Source organism: Humulus lupulus, chromosome 7, assembly GCF_963169125.1.
Source record: "Humulus lupulus chromosome 7, drHumLupu1.1, whole genome shotgun sequence".
NCBI classification, from domain to species: Eukaryota; Viridiplantae; Streptophyta; class Magnoliopsida; order Rosales; family Cannabaceae; genus Humulus; species Humulus lupulus.
The window spans coordinates 7,300,945-7,314,591 of NC_084799.1; the positions used below are offsets into that span (position 1 = coordinate 7,300,945).

General features: G+C 31.4%; 2 protein-coding genes across 2 annotated transcripts; one reads left to right on the forward strand and one right to left on the reverse strand.

Moving 5' to 3' along the window:
* Positions 1–938: 938 nt before the first annotated feature.
* Positions 939–1,891, forward strand: LOC133790537 (uncharacterized). The gene is made up of 2 exons (XM_062228199.1): positions 939–1,406; positions 1,535–1,891. The coding sequence occupies exons 1-2, from the start codon at positions 1,182–1,184 to the stop codon at positions 1,802–1,804; spliced, it is 495 nt and encodes a 164-aa protein (XP_062084183.1). The 5' UTR covers positions 939–1,181; the 3' UTR covers positions 1,805–1,891.
* Positions 1,892–8,194: 6,303 nt separating this feature from the next.
* Positions 8,195–13,461, reverse strand: LOC133790538 (uncharacterized). The gene is made up of 15 exons (XM_062228200.1): positions 12,930–13,461; positions 12,021–12,143; positions 11,827–11,886; positions 11,652–11,747; positions 11,458–11,541; positions 11,248–11,366; positions 11,053–11,154; positions 10,658–10,774; positions 10,086–10,154; positions 9,822–9,888; positions 9,460–9,513; positions 9,251–9,346; positions 8,903–8,962; positions 8,774–8,818; positions 8,195–8,620 (listed from the first exon to the last, which is right to left on the reverse strand). Exons 1-15 carry the CDS (start codon positions 12,945–12,947, stop codon positions 8,525–8,527), a joined length of 1,206 nt encoding a protein of 401 aa, XP_062084184.1. The 5' UTR covers positions 12,948–13,461; the 3' UTR covers positions 8,195–8,524.
* Between the last annotated feature and the right edge of the window lie 186 nt (positions 13,462–13,647).

The following is a 13,647-nucleotide window of genomic DNA, read 5'->3' on the forward strand; positions in this document are numbered from 1 at the left end:
ACTTTAATTGGTTAGACAACAAAAAGATGAATTCATTATTTTTTTTTACTGGTAATGCATAAATATATATGCATTTATCATGCCATACTTAATGACCATATTTGTATGTTTAAACATGGCCTGTCCAGTCCAAGCCTACAAATCTTGTTTGCTTAAAGACTTTTTCCATTCCATCTCTCTTGCTTTTTTACTTCTAGTCCAAACTTCCACCACCTTTTGGTTTGAATCGTCAAAAAGAGTGACAAATTAAAACCGTGATTTAAAGTAAAGTCCAAAGAAGATAAAGAGAAAAAGTACCTTCAAAATTTGGAGGGGCATCATTAGAATCAGCTTTTCGTCTTTGTTAAGACTTCAATTAGACTATTTTTCTTTTGTATTTATGTTAATTGGGGAATAGGGAATCGTCTATTCATCTCATCCCCACCAAAAAAAGGATTGTAAAAACAAAGAAAATAAAGAGAAGAGAAGTGTATGAGTAACTTATTACATAACAGCTTTGTGCCTGTGTCCTGTTAAATTTACTATCCATTAACTTTGGGTACACGAAGACAAGCATATCGAAACACAACATTTTGTTGAAACAAAAGGGTCCCCAAATCTAGAATTGCAGAGAGCAGACTATACCGACACTCATGAAAATATTAATATTTAAAAATAAGAAAAGGGTATATGCCTATAATCATTATCCATGGATAAATATGCATAGAAAATTTAATCCATTATGGTACATCATACATATCATAATATCATATTCATAAATTACATGCAAGTGGGATATGAATGTGATACTATCTTTTAATCCTAATAATAATAAAGAAAAATTGTAATTACCATGAAGACAGCATATATCTTTGACACGTGGCGTAGGCCTTGAAATTTTCAAGTTGGAATGTGTATACTACAGTGGTTCACATTATGACCTTCATACTGTCACACAAATAAGAGTTGGGGCTGGGGGGGCCATATGCCCTTAATATTCAGCACCAAATGACAGAAATGCAAAGCAAAGAAACCCTCTTCATAAAAAAAATTCCCCAAACTAAAACCAATTAAACCCTCTTCCTCCCATCTTCCTTAGTATGCAAAACTGAAAAAGTGAAAAACCCATTAAAGAGTTCCCAATTACTAGGCCACCGTAAGCAGCTTAAAAATCCCATTTTAACCTTTTATTTTTCCTATTTATGTTTATTTATATTATGACACAGCAAGTGAAAATCTCTCTAGAAAAGAGCAAGACCCACACTCCCTTCCTTTCCAAATTCCCATCAACTTTTGCAACTCAAACACTAAGCAAAGTACCAACCTTCTCAAGAACCATGATGCCTGCATATGGGGTCATCTTTTCTCTTATTTTGCTGCTCTTCTTGGCTACTGTGATTACCAACACTGAAGCAAGTTCAGTCCAAGTGAGTCTCTTTTCTCTTTTATCACTAAAAATCCCACCTTTATTTTACAGATCCCTTTAGTTTTCTTGCCAAGATGGTAATTTTTTTCTGTGGATTGAGTGTTTTGTCTCGTGTGTATTGATTTGAAGGTAAATGGGTCTGTGGTGGCGGAGAGCTTGGTGGTGCCGCCACTGGTGCCTCTGGTAGGGTCAGGAAAGTTGGAGATGATGATGAATGATAGCAGAAGAAAGTTGGGGAGCTTTCAGATATGTGCTTTGTGTACTTGCTGTGGAGGAGCTAAAGGGCTCTGCTTGCCATCTCCATGTTGCTATGCCATCAATTGCAACATTCCCAACAGACCTTTTGGCTTCTGTTCTTTCACCCCCAAGACCTGTAATTGCTTTGGATGCCATATCTGAATTCTTATCTCTACAAAGTTTATAATTTAATATTGTTTAATTTGGTGTTGGGAGAGTGTGAATGGGGAAGAATATCTGTTCTTGATTTGTTTGTTTATAGTTTTTATAAATTAAAAAAATTTATATTTTTATTAGTGGGAAGTGTGCTATCTCCATTCTACAGGATAGTTTTTTCCCATTACTAGTGGGTTTATCCAAAATGAATTTTTTTAAGCAGGAAATAGCAATTCCTGGAGATAGCACATTGCTAGGATTAGCATAGTTTAAGGGTTTTCGTAGAAACACAATCCTTGTTAATGGTGCTGTTGAAGCTTATGGTCATTAATTAACACTTTTTAAAGAATATATTAATGAATTTTTTTGGTAGTGCTGGTGTGACACTTGTGACAAAGATTAAATTTTAGTTTTATTATTATTACTAAGTCTTTGTTTTCTTGCTTGTTGGGTTGTTTAGTTGTTTGTTTCAATTAGTGAGATTTTCATTTTGCTTAAAGTTTAATATTTTATCGTCGACCAAAGTTAGTGATTGATAGTTTCCATTGATTTTTTAACCCTGCTTTCACTACTCTTTAATACTTGCATCTGATTTTAGCAGAAAGTGAATTGCTAGACTAGTTATGGTTATCTCTGCTGTACTTTAAAGCATTATACTTTATACCCTGTGGAAGCGGTTACCTTCCCACTTCCTGCCAAAAATATTTCTTTATCTTTAAAGAAAAATATCAAGGAAAAAAAATAGGGGTGTGGGGTGTATGTGTACAAGTCTTACAGAATATAGATATCTTTAGCTTATATATCATGGAGTTTGTAAAATGTCACTATCTGAGGTAATACATTTTACTTTTCAATGGTGACAATAGAAGGGGGGAAAAAGAGAGGTGAAAGATTGCTCTGCTTTGCTAGCTTTTGAATTACCTTAAATAGGTGTTAAAGTTAATTGTTTGATAGAAAACTATAAAGATAAGATTGATGATATGGTATTAATGCATGTAGGTGTAGCCAACTCAAGTATTAAGGTGGGTAGAAGTTAGGTAGGGGCAATTAAGCCTTGGCTACTACCTTGCTGCAATTGTTGTTAGATGGTGTAGATGGTTCTTGAATGAGTTTTATGCATACTTTTTTGGATATTGTTTTTCTTATAGGCGACATTAAAGATTTGCATTGAATGTGTTTTTATAATGGTAGAGTAAAACAGCTTCTCATTTGGCCAAGAGCTTGTGTTTGATTGAGAAAGATTATGCTCAATGGGGTGGATTGTGGGGCTTTGTGGGGGATTATAGACATGGCAGTAGGGATAAGAAATCCACACATCTGAATTTGATGTCTTGAGAAGAGTGTTTTGGGAATCTCATTGACTTCAGTTTGTAATGGCAATGTGCAGCATCCCATGTGCTGTTCAAAGTACAAATCAATATCAATTTTGTGTGTTTTCATTGTGCCCTCAAATTTAGTTTGTAACACTCCTTTGGTTTGTTTTCTTGAGATCATGTTTGATATATATGTCTGATAAGGAATGGATGTCACACTTTGTATAATGGTCATTTCACTTAATTGTATTCTTCTGAGAAAGTCAACATACATGTGAAATGTATATGCAAGCTGCCTACCAATAAAGTTTGTCACATGAATTTTGCTGTAAGGATCTCTCTTATACCATTGGTCCTTGCAAGTTCAGGGGAAATTTATTAAATTCAAAACATGTCTAATTAGGTTTACAAGCCAATACTGTGTTGTTAATTAAATTGATTTAATTAATTAAAAGGCAGTATGCAAGTGGGGTGGAGAGCCCAAATTTATTATTATTTTTTCTTGTCTATTCTGTTTCACTATTAAGATCATATATACAAAATTACAAAATGAGTAGAGGGATTTCTTTCGTCTTATTGTCTAGTCTCAGAGTATGCTAACTTAATTTATTTTGGTACACTGAATTATTGTTAATGGCCAAAATTAAGGAAATAGAATGAGAACAAAACTTGGACTTGTAGATCAATAGCTTAAGTCCAATTAAAGAACAACAACAAGAATTTCTATTTGAAAGATTGATAAGATACATGTACAACAAACTAAGAGCATTCACAATAGTTACTCTACTCTATTTATTAAAATACCTCATCAAAATCTTATTTTTTCTATTTTACCTCACATTTTTACATTACACCATACATTAGTTACTTTATATTTTCTTTTACATCATTTAAAATATTATATTTATAAATATTATTTAATAGCTTAAGTAAAAAAAAAAATATTAAAAAAGAAAAAAAAATAATAAAATATTTGCTAATGGGAGAGAGAAAGGGAAAAAATGACAAAAAAAAAAAAATGTTTACATAGCTAATTTAAGCTTAACTACATTTAGAATAAAATTTATTGGGTTAAGTACTAAGCTATTATACATATATATTTAGAGTAGCCAATAGAGGAGATATTAAGTCATTTAGCTAAAATAATTTACATTTGGACTACTTTAAAGCAGCCATTGAGACTACTCTAACAAAGAAAAAAAACAAATTTAATAGGGAAATTTGAATATTGATGCATTAAATAGAGTACCATAACAAAAATATTATTCCCACCATATACATGTCCATTTGATTCTAGTATTTTCTTTAGTTCAAAAAATACACTTATTATTTGTTTCCTACTTTCTCTCTCTACTCTCTCGGACTCTCTATTCTCTCCCTCACTCTCTCGGTCCTGAATAGAAAAAGTGAAAAACAAATGACAATGATATTTGTTGGAACTAAGAAAGATACTAGGATCAAATTGACATGTATACAGTGGGTAGAATATTTTTGTTATGGTACCCTATTTAATGCATCAATAGTCAAATTTCTTATTTAATATATATATATATATCTTTGCAGAAAAATAAAGAATTTAGATGATTAGAGTCTCTAATTAGACCCTATATCAAGAAGTTGAGTTTCTTTTTAATCGGTTATAACAACATTACTTAAGCTATTAACAATTAAATAGTAGTATTAGTAGTCTTAACAATAATAACACTAACAAAAAATTATTAGGAGAAAAATAAAAACTGATATGGTTGGTCTCAGTTTTAAAAGAAATTATGGTAAGGATGAAGGAAAAAAGAAGGATAGGAAAAAGAGTAAATAATAATAGCATGATGAATTCAGGCTTTTAATGAAAATAAATTATAAGGAACTTTTATCAGTTGAGTCAGATGGCTTATAAAAATTGGAAGGAAAGTTATTAAAAAAATATGAGCATTGCAGAAGATTTCAGAGCAATAATTAAGTTTGTGATATTAATTGTATAGGTACTTGCTACATCTTGCATCAATAATTTAACCCTTTCATTGGTCCCCTTATCAATACCACACTTTGAATAAATCAATGCTACATAATTTTGTTACTTTTCTAACTATATAATAAATGTGTTGCTAATGTTTTGGAGGTTCTTCTCAGTTGGGTTATTTGACTATTGTTTTTTCTACATGTGAGTACCATGAGAATATCCTGTAAACTATATGGTAGATGCTTAACACTTGAGACACCCTATCTAATACTTGAATCGTAAAAAGAAAATAATACTAAGAAGGTAAGACTAAAGCAAAAATGGGTGGTGGAAAACTCGGAGATGGGGGTGGTGGTGGATAGGGGTGAACATTTGACCCGAAAAATCTGAAAAACTCGCAAATCTGTCTGACTCGAAACTCGAAAACCCGATTTTTTGCAAAACCTGTCGAATTCGGGTAAAATCCGATCCGAACCCGACGTGGTTCAGGGCGAGTTTGGATTTTGAAATTAAGGACACACGGGTTCATGTGTAACCCGAACCCAAACATAAATAAAAAAATTCGAAAAAATTAATGCTTTTTTTTAAAAAAAATACCAAGGTCCAATTCGTAAAAAATTAACATTACCAAACTAACAACAAAGTTAAAAAAACATGTGAAAAGTAAAAAAAAAATGGTATTTTGAAATTTTTTTACCAAACCCATTTTCGGCCCAAAGCCTATTTTTGGACCAATCCCACCTGAAACCCGACCCGACCCGACCAAATCCGAAACCACCCTAAAACTCGAAAATTTTGGACCGGATTCGATACTACTTTCCTCCACCCAAAACCCGCAAAACCCAAACCTGATGCACCCGAAACTCGAAAATCCGACCCGTGTGCACCCCTAGTGGTGGAGACTTTGGACTTGGTAATTAAGGTTGGGATTCGATCCCCTTTGTACATATACATTATATTGTAAAGTTACCTTGTGTGTTATTATATTGTTGTTCTTTTAGTAATAGTATTTTTTGTTTTCTCGTTGTGAGAAGTTCAACAAAGAACGAGCAGACAGTCTTGGAGAGCAAGATTAAACCGAAAAGAGTTATGCAGTCACTTTAACTATCTCTACTCATGTGTTGTATTCGAATTGTAACCTATTTGCAAAAGTGGGTGTCAATATGAATTCGATTTGGAGACTTCATGTTAGAATGTTAGTACTCTTTATCAACTAACAAAAAAAGTGACTTAAATTTATGGCAGAGACATTGACTTTTTAAAACTGTTGTCTACAATTTGTATATCTCATATCATATTCCCTTCCTTGATTTATTTATGTTTTTTTAAAAACATTATTTGTGGGGTGAGAAATAAAAAGGACAATGAGTATGGCAATGGGGCCCACAATGGTGGCCACACCTCACAATAACATATATGGAGTATTTGACTATTTGACTTTGGTGTCTCAATACTCTGTAAAGTGTGAACCAGTTGTAAAGCCTTTTTTAACCTAAAAGTTGGGATTGTCCAATATGTCCACACTTTAGTGTTGTTGTACCTCGAAACAAGACAAATGGACTGTGACCCCCAAATTCTTAATCATTGAATAATCCATTACTTGCATTTTTTCTGCTGAAAAATCAATGTAACATCATCCATGCAGGCCATTTTTCCTTGATCTTTCTTTTATCTTCAAATCTTCACAATCGTTCATTTTCAAGACAAGACAATTCAAACATATCTTTTCAAGACTTTAAAAAAAAATACTTTCATCCAGTCCAATTAGAGCAAAAATATCTAATTCTTTACGGGGATTATACTTTTTGTCCAATTAGAGCAAAAATATCTAGTTCTTCACATGATTTATACTTGTGTTTTGACAAATTATTTTTTGGACTCTATGTTTTATAAAATGGTTAAAATAGAATTCTAAATCCGATCTTAGTCAATGTTTTCTCAACTAAAATTACAAATAATTTACTAAACTAACAATTCAAAACAAAAATAAAATCATTCTGCTTAAAAACTATGTTGTTATATTCAATTTTTCTTCATTAAAATTGAGTTTAGGGTTCTATTTTAACCATTTTATAAAACATAGGGTCCAAAAAGTAATTTGTCAAAACACAGGGTCCAAACTGGTAATGGGACAAAACACAGAGTCCAAAAATGTATAAACTCTTATTTATAATATAGAGAAAAAATTGTTAAATAATCTTCCAATGAGTGATCTAAAGTTATATTTTTTTTGACTCAATGAATAATATTTATTTATATGTAGTAAAATTCTATTCATCAAGCTATAAATATTTTATTATTTTCTTATAAACTTTTATATATATATAAGACTGTGATACTATTATATTTAATTATTTTATTTTTTAAAATAAAAAAAATATTTTTTAAAAATAAAATATTTAAATGATGTAGAGAAAAAATAGAGAAGCTGATGTATAATATAATGTAAAAATTGGAGATAAATTATAAAAACAATATTTTTGGTGATGTATTTTGTAATACACTTTCTCTATAATATTTAGAGAAAACTCAAAAAAACATCTTCCATCGGCTCTTTTATATATATATTTATAATAGCTATGCACAAACTTCAATTAATATATATCTACATTTACATATCATTTATATAATATTTTAATATTATTATTTTTCTTTATCAGCTTTCTCTCTCCTATTTAGTCTATATATTTATTATTATTTTTTAATTATTTTATTTTACTTTAATTAATAAAATATGTTTAAAAATATAATATTTAAATGATGTGGAGAAATATATAAAGAAACTGATGTATGGTATAATGTAAAAGTTAAGGTAAAATAAAAAAAAAAGTGTTTTGGAGAAGTATTTTAAATAATAGAGTAGAGCATCAGTGAGACTGCTCTTAGAATATATATATATATATATATATAACAACGAAAAATAAATTATCACTAGTAATGACATTGACAACTTTACAAGTTATAGCATTAATATTGCTCAAAATGATATTTTTCTTATGAATAAAAACTATAAACATAATAGGGTTCATCTAGAGTGGCTGTGATTGTCCCCACATTCCCACTAGTAGCTGAATCTTTAATAAGAAAAATAAAACCAAAGGCAATACCTATTTCAAACACTCAAACTAAAGGCTTAACTAGATCATTTTATGAAACTTTATTGTGAAATCTTTACTTTGAAATTCAACAAGTAAAATATTTATTTTTTCTTTAAAGACAATTAATTTCTTACTTTTCTTGCTCAAACATCTATCTATATACTATTTACGTAAGAAAATATGAAAATGAAACATTTACATTAATTTTACCTATAAAAAAAAAGAAGAATAAAAAAAAGTTGTGTACTCCTATAAGCATTAACCATCATCGATACCTTGTGCTCATACCTCTTTATCTGCAATATTTTGCAGTAAAGTGGCAAGAAAATTTAGAATGTATGAGATTTCTCCTCTGTGTTCATTTGTAAGGATCAACCCAACATTTATCCTCTTGAACAGCCTTTTGCCATCTTTTCTTGAAAATATCCAATTCTATGTATGATTGCCTCCTCACCTACACATAATATACAAAACAAGTTCTTAAGTTGGTCTAACATAAGATATCAAATCTCCAATCCAACTGCCTCATTGGATTACAACAAGTGTTTAAATAGTTTATGTTTGAGAAATTTCAAAAGAAGAAAGTAACATATAAGTCAAAACTTACATCCACTCTGGGACCCTTAAAATGTGAATGAGAATGAGATGGAGCCTGAAAAAAAAGAAAAAGATTCAAGGGTTTTCGGTCCAAAATGACAGTGAAAATACAGTGAAGATGTAGAGTAGAGATCGAAACCTTCTCTGTGGTCGAAATATTTTTTGTTTTCAAAGTCTGGTCTTTTGCTGAAGAACTTGTCTGCATTGGAATATGTCGGCAGTTTATTTTGGATTATGTATTTGGCAAAACATGAGATGTTTACATGGTTGATGAGATTCCATCATAAATGACATGAGATATATTTCATGTTTGAAAAGAGTTTAGATTTTTATCTAATTCTATGTACATGATTATTGTCCTTAACCTGAGATGGGGATTTTATGTACAAAACATAGTCACAATTACCAAGTGAAAAGTTGAAGATAAAGCTCAAGAGAAGATGGAGTGTGTCTCAATAAGAATAGAGAGCATGATCATATTTCTAACCTTATTTCCATCTCCACCCCAACCTCCTAGCGTAGGGCGACCATAGTGAACTATGTATTCAGCGTCAACGACACCAACATTATTAATTCTATTACCCTGTCAAGAAAGAAGATCTTAATACTTAATCAACAAGGTTTAGCCAAAAATGATCAGCTAGAATGTTAGTAATGCAACCATGTAAGACATAGCAGATATCAGAAGAAACTTGCCTGTGCACAGTAGCCAAGCTGCATATCTAGACCCCAAGCATGAATCAAGTCATTCTGCAAATAATCAAATAAGAAGTAAGGTCATCAACTCAAACTTAACATTCATGATTCATTCCTTTTACTAATTTTGCTTAAGAAGAGTTGATTGATGTCATGTCATTGTTTTTTTTTTTTTGAAACTAGGCTCCCTCTCTAATCCTGCAATATTTTGGGACCAGAAAACAATAACAAATATTATGTAGGTACCCAGGAGGGACTCGAACATCAGACTTTGTGGGAGTAAACCACATGCCTGCAGCCTGAGTGTTTCAGCTACCCCTCTTGGGTGAGTCATGTCATTGTTAAAACAGAAAAGAACTCACTTGGATCATATACCATACACAACGCCAAGCAGCTCTTGAGAAAACAGGGGCCATCATTTCAATCCATCTGCAATACCAATCTTTATTTCATTTTCTAGAGTAAATTAACTTATGATACCAATAATGAAAAAGATGTACTAACAGAATCCTATAAAGTTGAATTCAGGAAAGCAAAAAAAGATTATCCTCTCTTGATTAGCAAGAAAAAACTATTAAGCTATAAAAACCAGGGTAGTGCAATAAGTCTGACAACTGAAATTTTACCCAGTGCATGGAGGAGCTGTACTGCTGCCATCACAACCTTTCCCACTTTCACCATGCTTGTAAATTCTTCTGCAGACACAAACAATGAAAAGCATGTAAAATTTTGGTACAAGAGAAATAAACTACATGTATGCATTCCTCTATATTGATCAATTGGTGACTGTAAATAGCCACAACTAGTAAAACTTTAAACCTTACAGAAATAAGCAGCCTCTGCTTCTTGAATCTTGAATAATTCTTTATACTTATTCAATAGCAATTATCTGACAATACAAGTGAACGAAAAACCAAAATCCTTGTGGACTTTTCAAACTTATCTTTGACATAAAAATTATGTTTCTTGCTTTGAATGTCTAAAACTCTAACCAAGTTTTCAGAGTCCGATGTGCTTATTTGTTTTTATTTATGATATGAAGGTAATAAAAGGGTGTTGAGATAGACTACTCATAAGAGACAGCATTATTTCGTGCCGTATCTTCTTCGATAATGTAGCTAAATAATATGGAAACTTCAACTTCCCACGCTGATAATATGGAAACGTTTTCTTAAAACACAAGTGATTTTCCTAATACCTGTGCACTATTTTCCTCCCCCGTGCAGTAATTTGATGATGCAGCTCTACTGATTTAGCCGGATCAAGTGCAGGCTGTGATATCTCAAGCCCTTCAGTTTGAACAATAGATACATACCTAAAAGTTTTAAAAAAGAAACATCAACTAAGATGTTAATTTTCATTCCTTAATGCGATTAATCTAACATCGAACAACAATGTTTAAATAATGCATTTAAAGAAAAGGGGTTTAACTAAATTTTATGTATGAGCTTCTGGTGCTAGCTTACATGTGACACAAGAGTTTGAAGAGAAAAGATATGCAAGTCTCACTACATCTTAATATGGTACGTGATATAGGGCATTCATAGGAAATACAAAAAAGCAAATGCTTAAACACGAGGTGACATGACATACCGTTGAGGACTGAAATTTTCTACTCCAAGGTCCTCATCCCAGAGGAAAATGTAACTATATTCAGCCACTATATCAGGATGTAAGAAACGCTTGGCAAACCACCTAACCATCAATAATACCATCATATGATAAATCAGGTTTAAAAACTGCAGCTTCCATTATAATAAGGTTAGAACTAGAAGCTGAGACAATTACCATTTTGTTTGATTGACAGCAGAAACATGTAGAACACGGTCACACCATTCAAAACTCTTCCATTCATCAACTTTACCATCATAATGGAAAAGCATTACAGCAAAATTATTGGATAGATACTGCAAAAAAATGTGTAAACATGAATAATTATCCACTTGGATACAGAAAATAAACTTATTAATTTAGAGAGAATAAAAATGTGTTACATACCTTTCTAACCATTTTATTGATCAAATCCTTTTGTTTTATCCCAACAGCCACAGCAAATAAGTTAACCATAGCACTTTCATTTTTCTGGTTGACAAAGCATACAAATCAGTAAGAACAAGAAATCTTGAAAACACAATTAGAACTCTAATACTATTAGCTATCATTGGACTAGAATAAGCCATCTAAAATCCCACCTTTGGAAAACCCCATAACGGCCGCATCTCCAAGTTAGAAGTCTTGGAGATGATACCTTCAGGTAATGCCTCACTTCCATTAGGCCTGCATTGGTTCTAAAACGACAAACAAATGTGAATAACAATGCCCCGAGATTCATCTACATTAATAATTTAATGTGGTAAGAAAACAAACCTTGCATTTGTTAAATTTAAGATTCTGCAGAGTATCAGTCATTCCCCATATTGTTAATTTCTACATAGAGGAATCAAAAGAGTCATTTCAAGGTTTGAGCCTCTTAACCATAGTTAAGATTCTAAGAAAGTTTGATTATACATTAATACATCTACAAAACAAAGTACAAAAAGATGAATAGAAGAAATAAATACCTCTTTGTAGTCTGGTGCTATAAAAGCATTCCCTAATAAGAAAACTAGACATAGCAAAGAAGTTGCAGGAACAAGGCTACAAAAGCAAGATCTCCTACTTTGTGGATCAGCAAGTATAGACACCTGAGTAGAGTAGAAATAATAAAAGCAAAAGTCAAAGATAACCACATAAACAGAACTTTCCATTGTATCTTGCAAACCCAAAAATACTATTTCTGTAAAAAATTCTTAGGAGTACTTACAGCTACTCAATAAACAAAGAAATACCAGTAATTGAAAATAATCAGAGGAAATGCAAAGAGTCAAGAGGGCAATATCTTATTTTTCTAATAGTGCAAAGAATAGTTATTTTCTCAAATGGGTAAGTAAATACATGAATGAATGAATGAATAACAAGTGAAAACACTTTCTTATTGATTAGTAAATATAGCCTCAATGTAATGCAAATCAATGAAAACTTATAAATAATTTGAAGAAACAACAAGTCTGTGTACAAATTACAACAAAAGGAAAATACTATATCACAAACTTAAGCTGGTTCGTTTTGTCTGTTAAAAGTCTTAATTTGTTAGACTCACTGAATTCAAGAAAGTAAATTAGGATTCAAGAGCATCGAAAATAGTGTACTTAACCATTGAAACAAACACATGCAAAACATAACATAACTTTCCTATATATTTATAGGATTTAGGAGCTGATTTTTCATAAATTCTAGTTGCAAAAGGCAGAGCAACGACATATTTGAAAATCAATCTATATGTATATATATATTTATAGGGAGAGAGAGAGAGAGAGAGATCATTTGTTCGATGATGTTCTGTTATTAAAAATCGAAACTTTAACTACCAAAAAAAGAAAAAGAAGACTAAAATTGGAAGAGACAGAAGAAAGAGGAAGAAGGGTACTTACAAAATCAGAAGACTTCATTTGATTATCTGAAACTGCCGACTACCCCCAACACAAATAACGATTACTATTATTATTATATGCCCAACACAACCCAAAAACGTGTTTTTTTAACCTTCTCACACAATGGTCGAGGATTATGTTACTGGGCACATATCAATTATCACAATTATATAGAATCTATTCAAAAGAAAGAAAAAAAAAACGTGGAACAGATGATGTTGCAGAGAGAGAACAAGAAATATAATTGTGAAGAGAGAGAGAGATTGTTGGTTTCAGAGGCTGAGCGAGTAAGACGGGTATGTGAAACAGTTGCGAGATTTGGGTTTGAGTTATGCCTATCTTAACTCCATTTTTTCAACTACGAGTCAGTCAGATAAGACTAAATCTCAGATATTAACACTAATATTAATATTAATGAAACGTAATCTTAATAGTAATAAATAATAATATGGGAAGAATAAAGGAGCTATCTTTGTATGAGCTATCTCTCACAAAGATTTTGTTTGTTTTATTCTGGTCATCTTATCCACTGTTTGGTGTTTTTATCTTTTCTTTTTTCTCATTATTTACTTGTTAAAAAAAAAACTAAGCTTAGCTTGCTAACTGTACTTAATAATAATATGCATATCATTACTTCTTATAGTATATTTATGATTTGATCATCATAAATTCTTGATAATATCTCATTTATTCTGTGGATATCATATGACTGACTTTT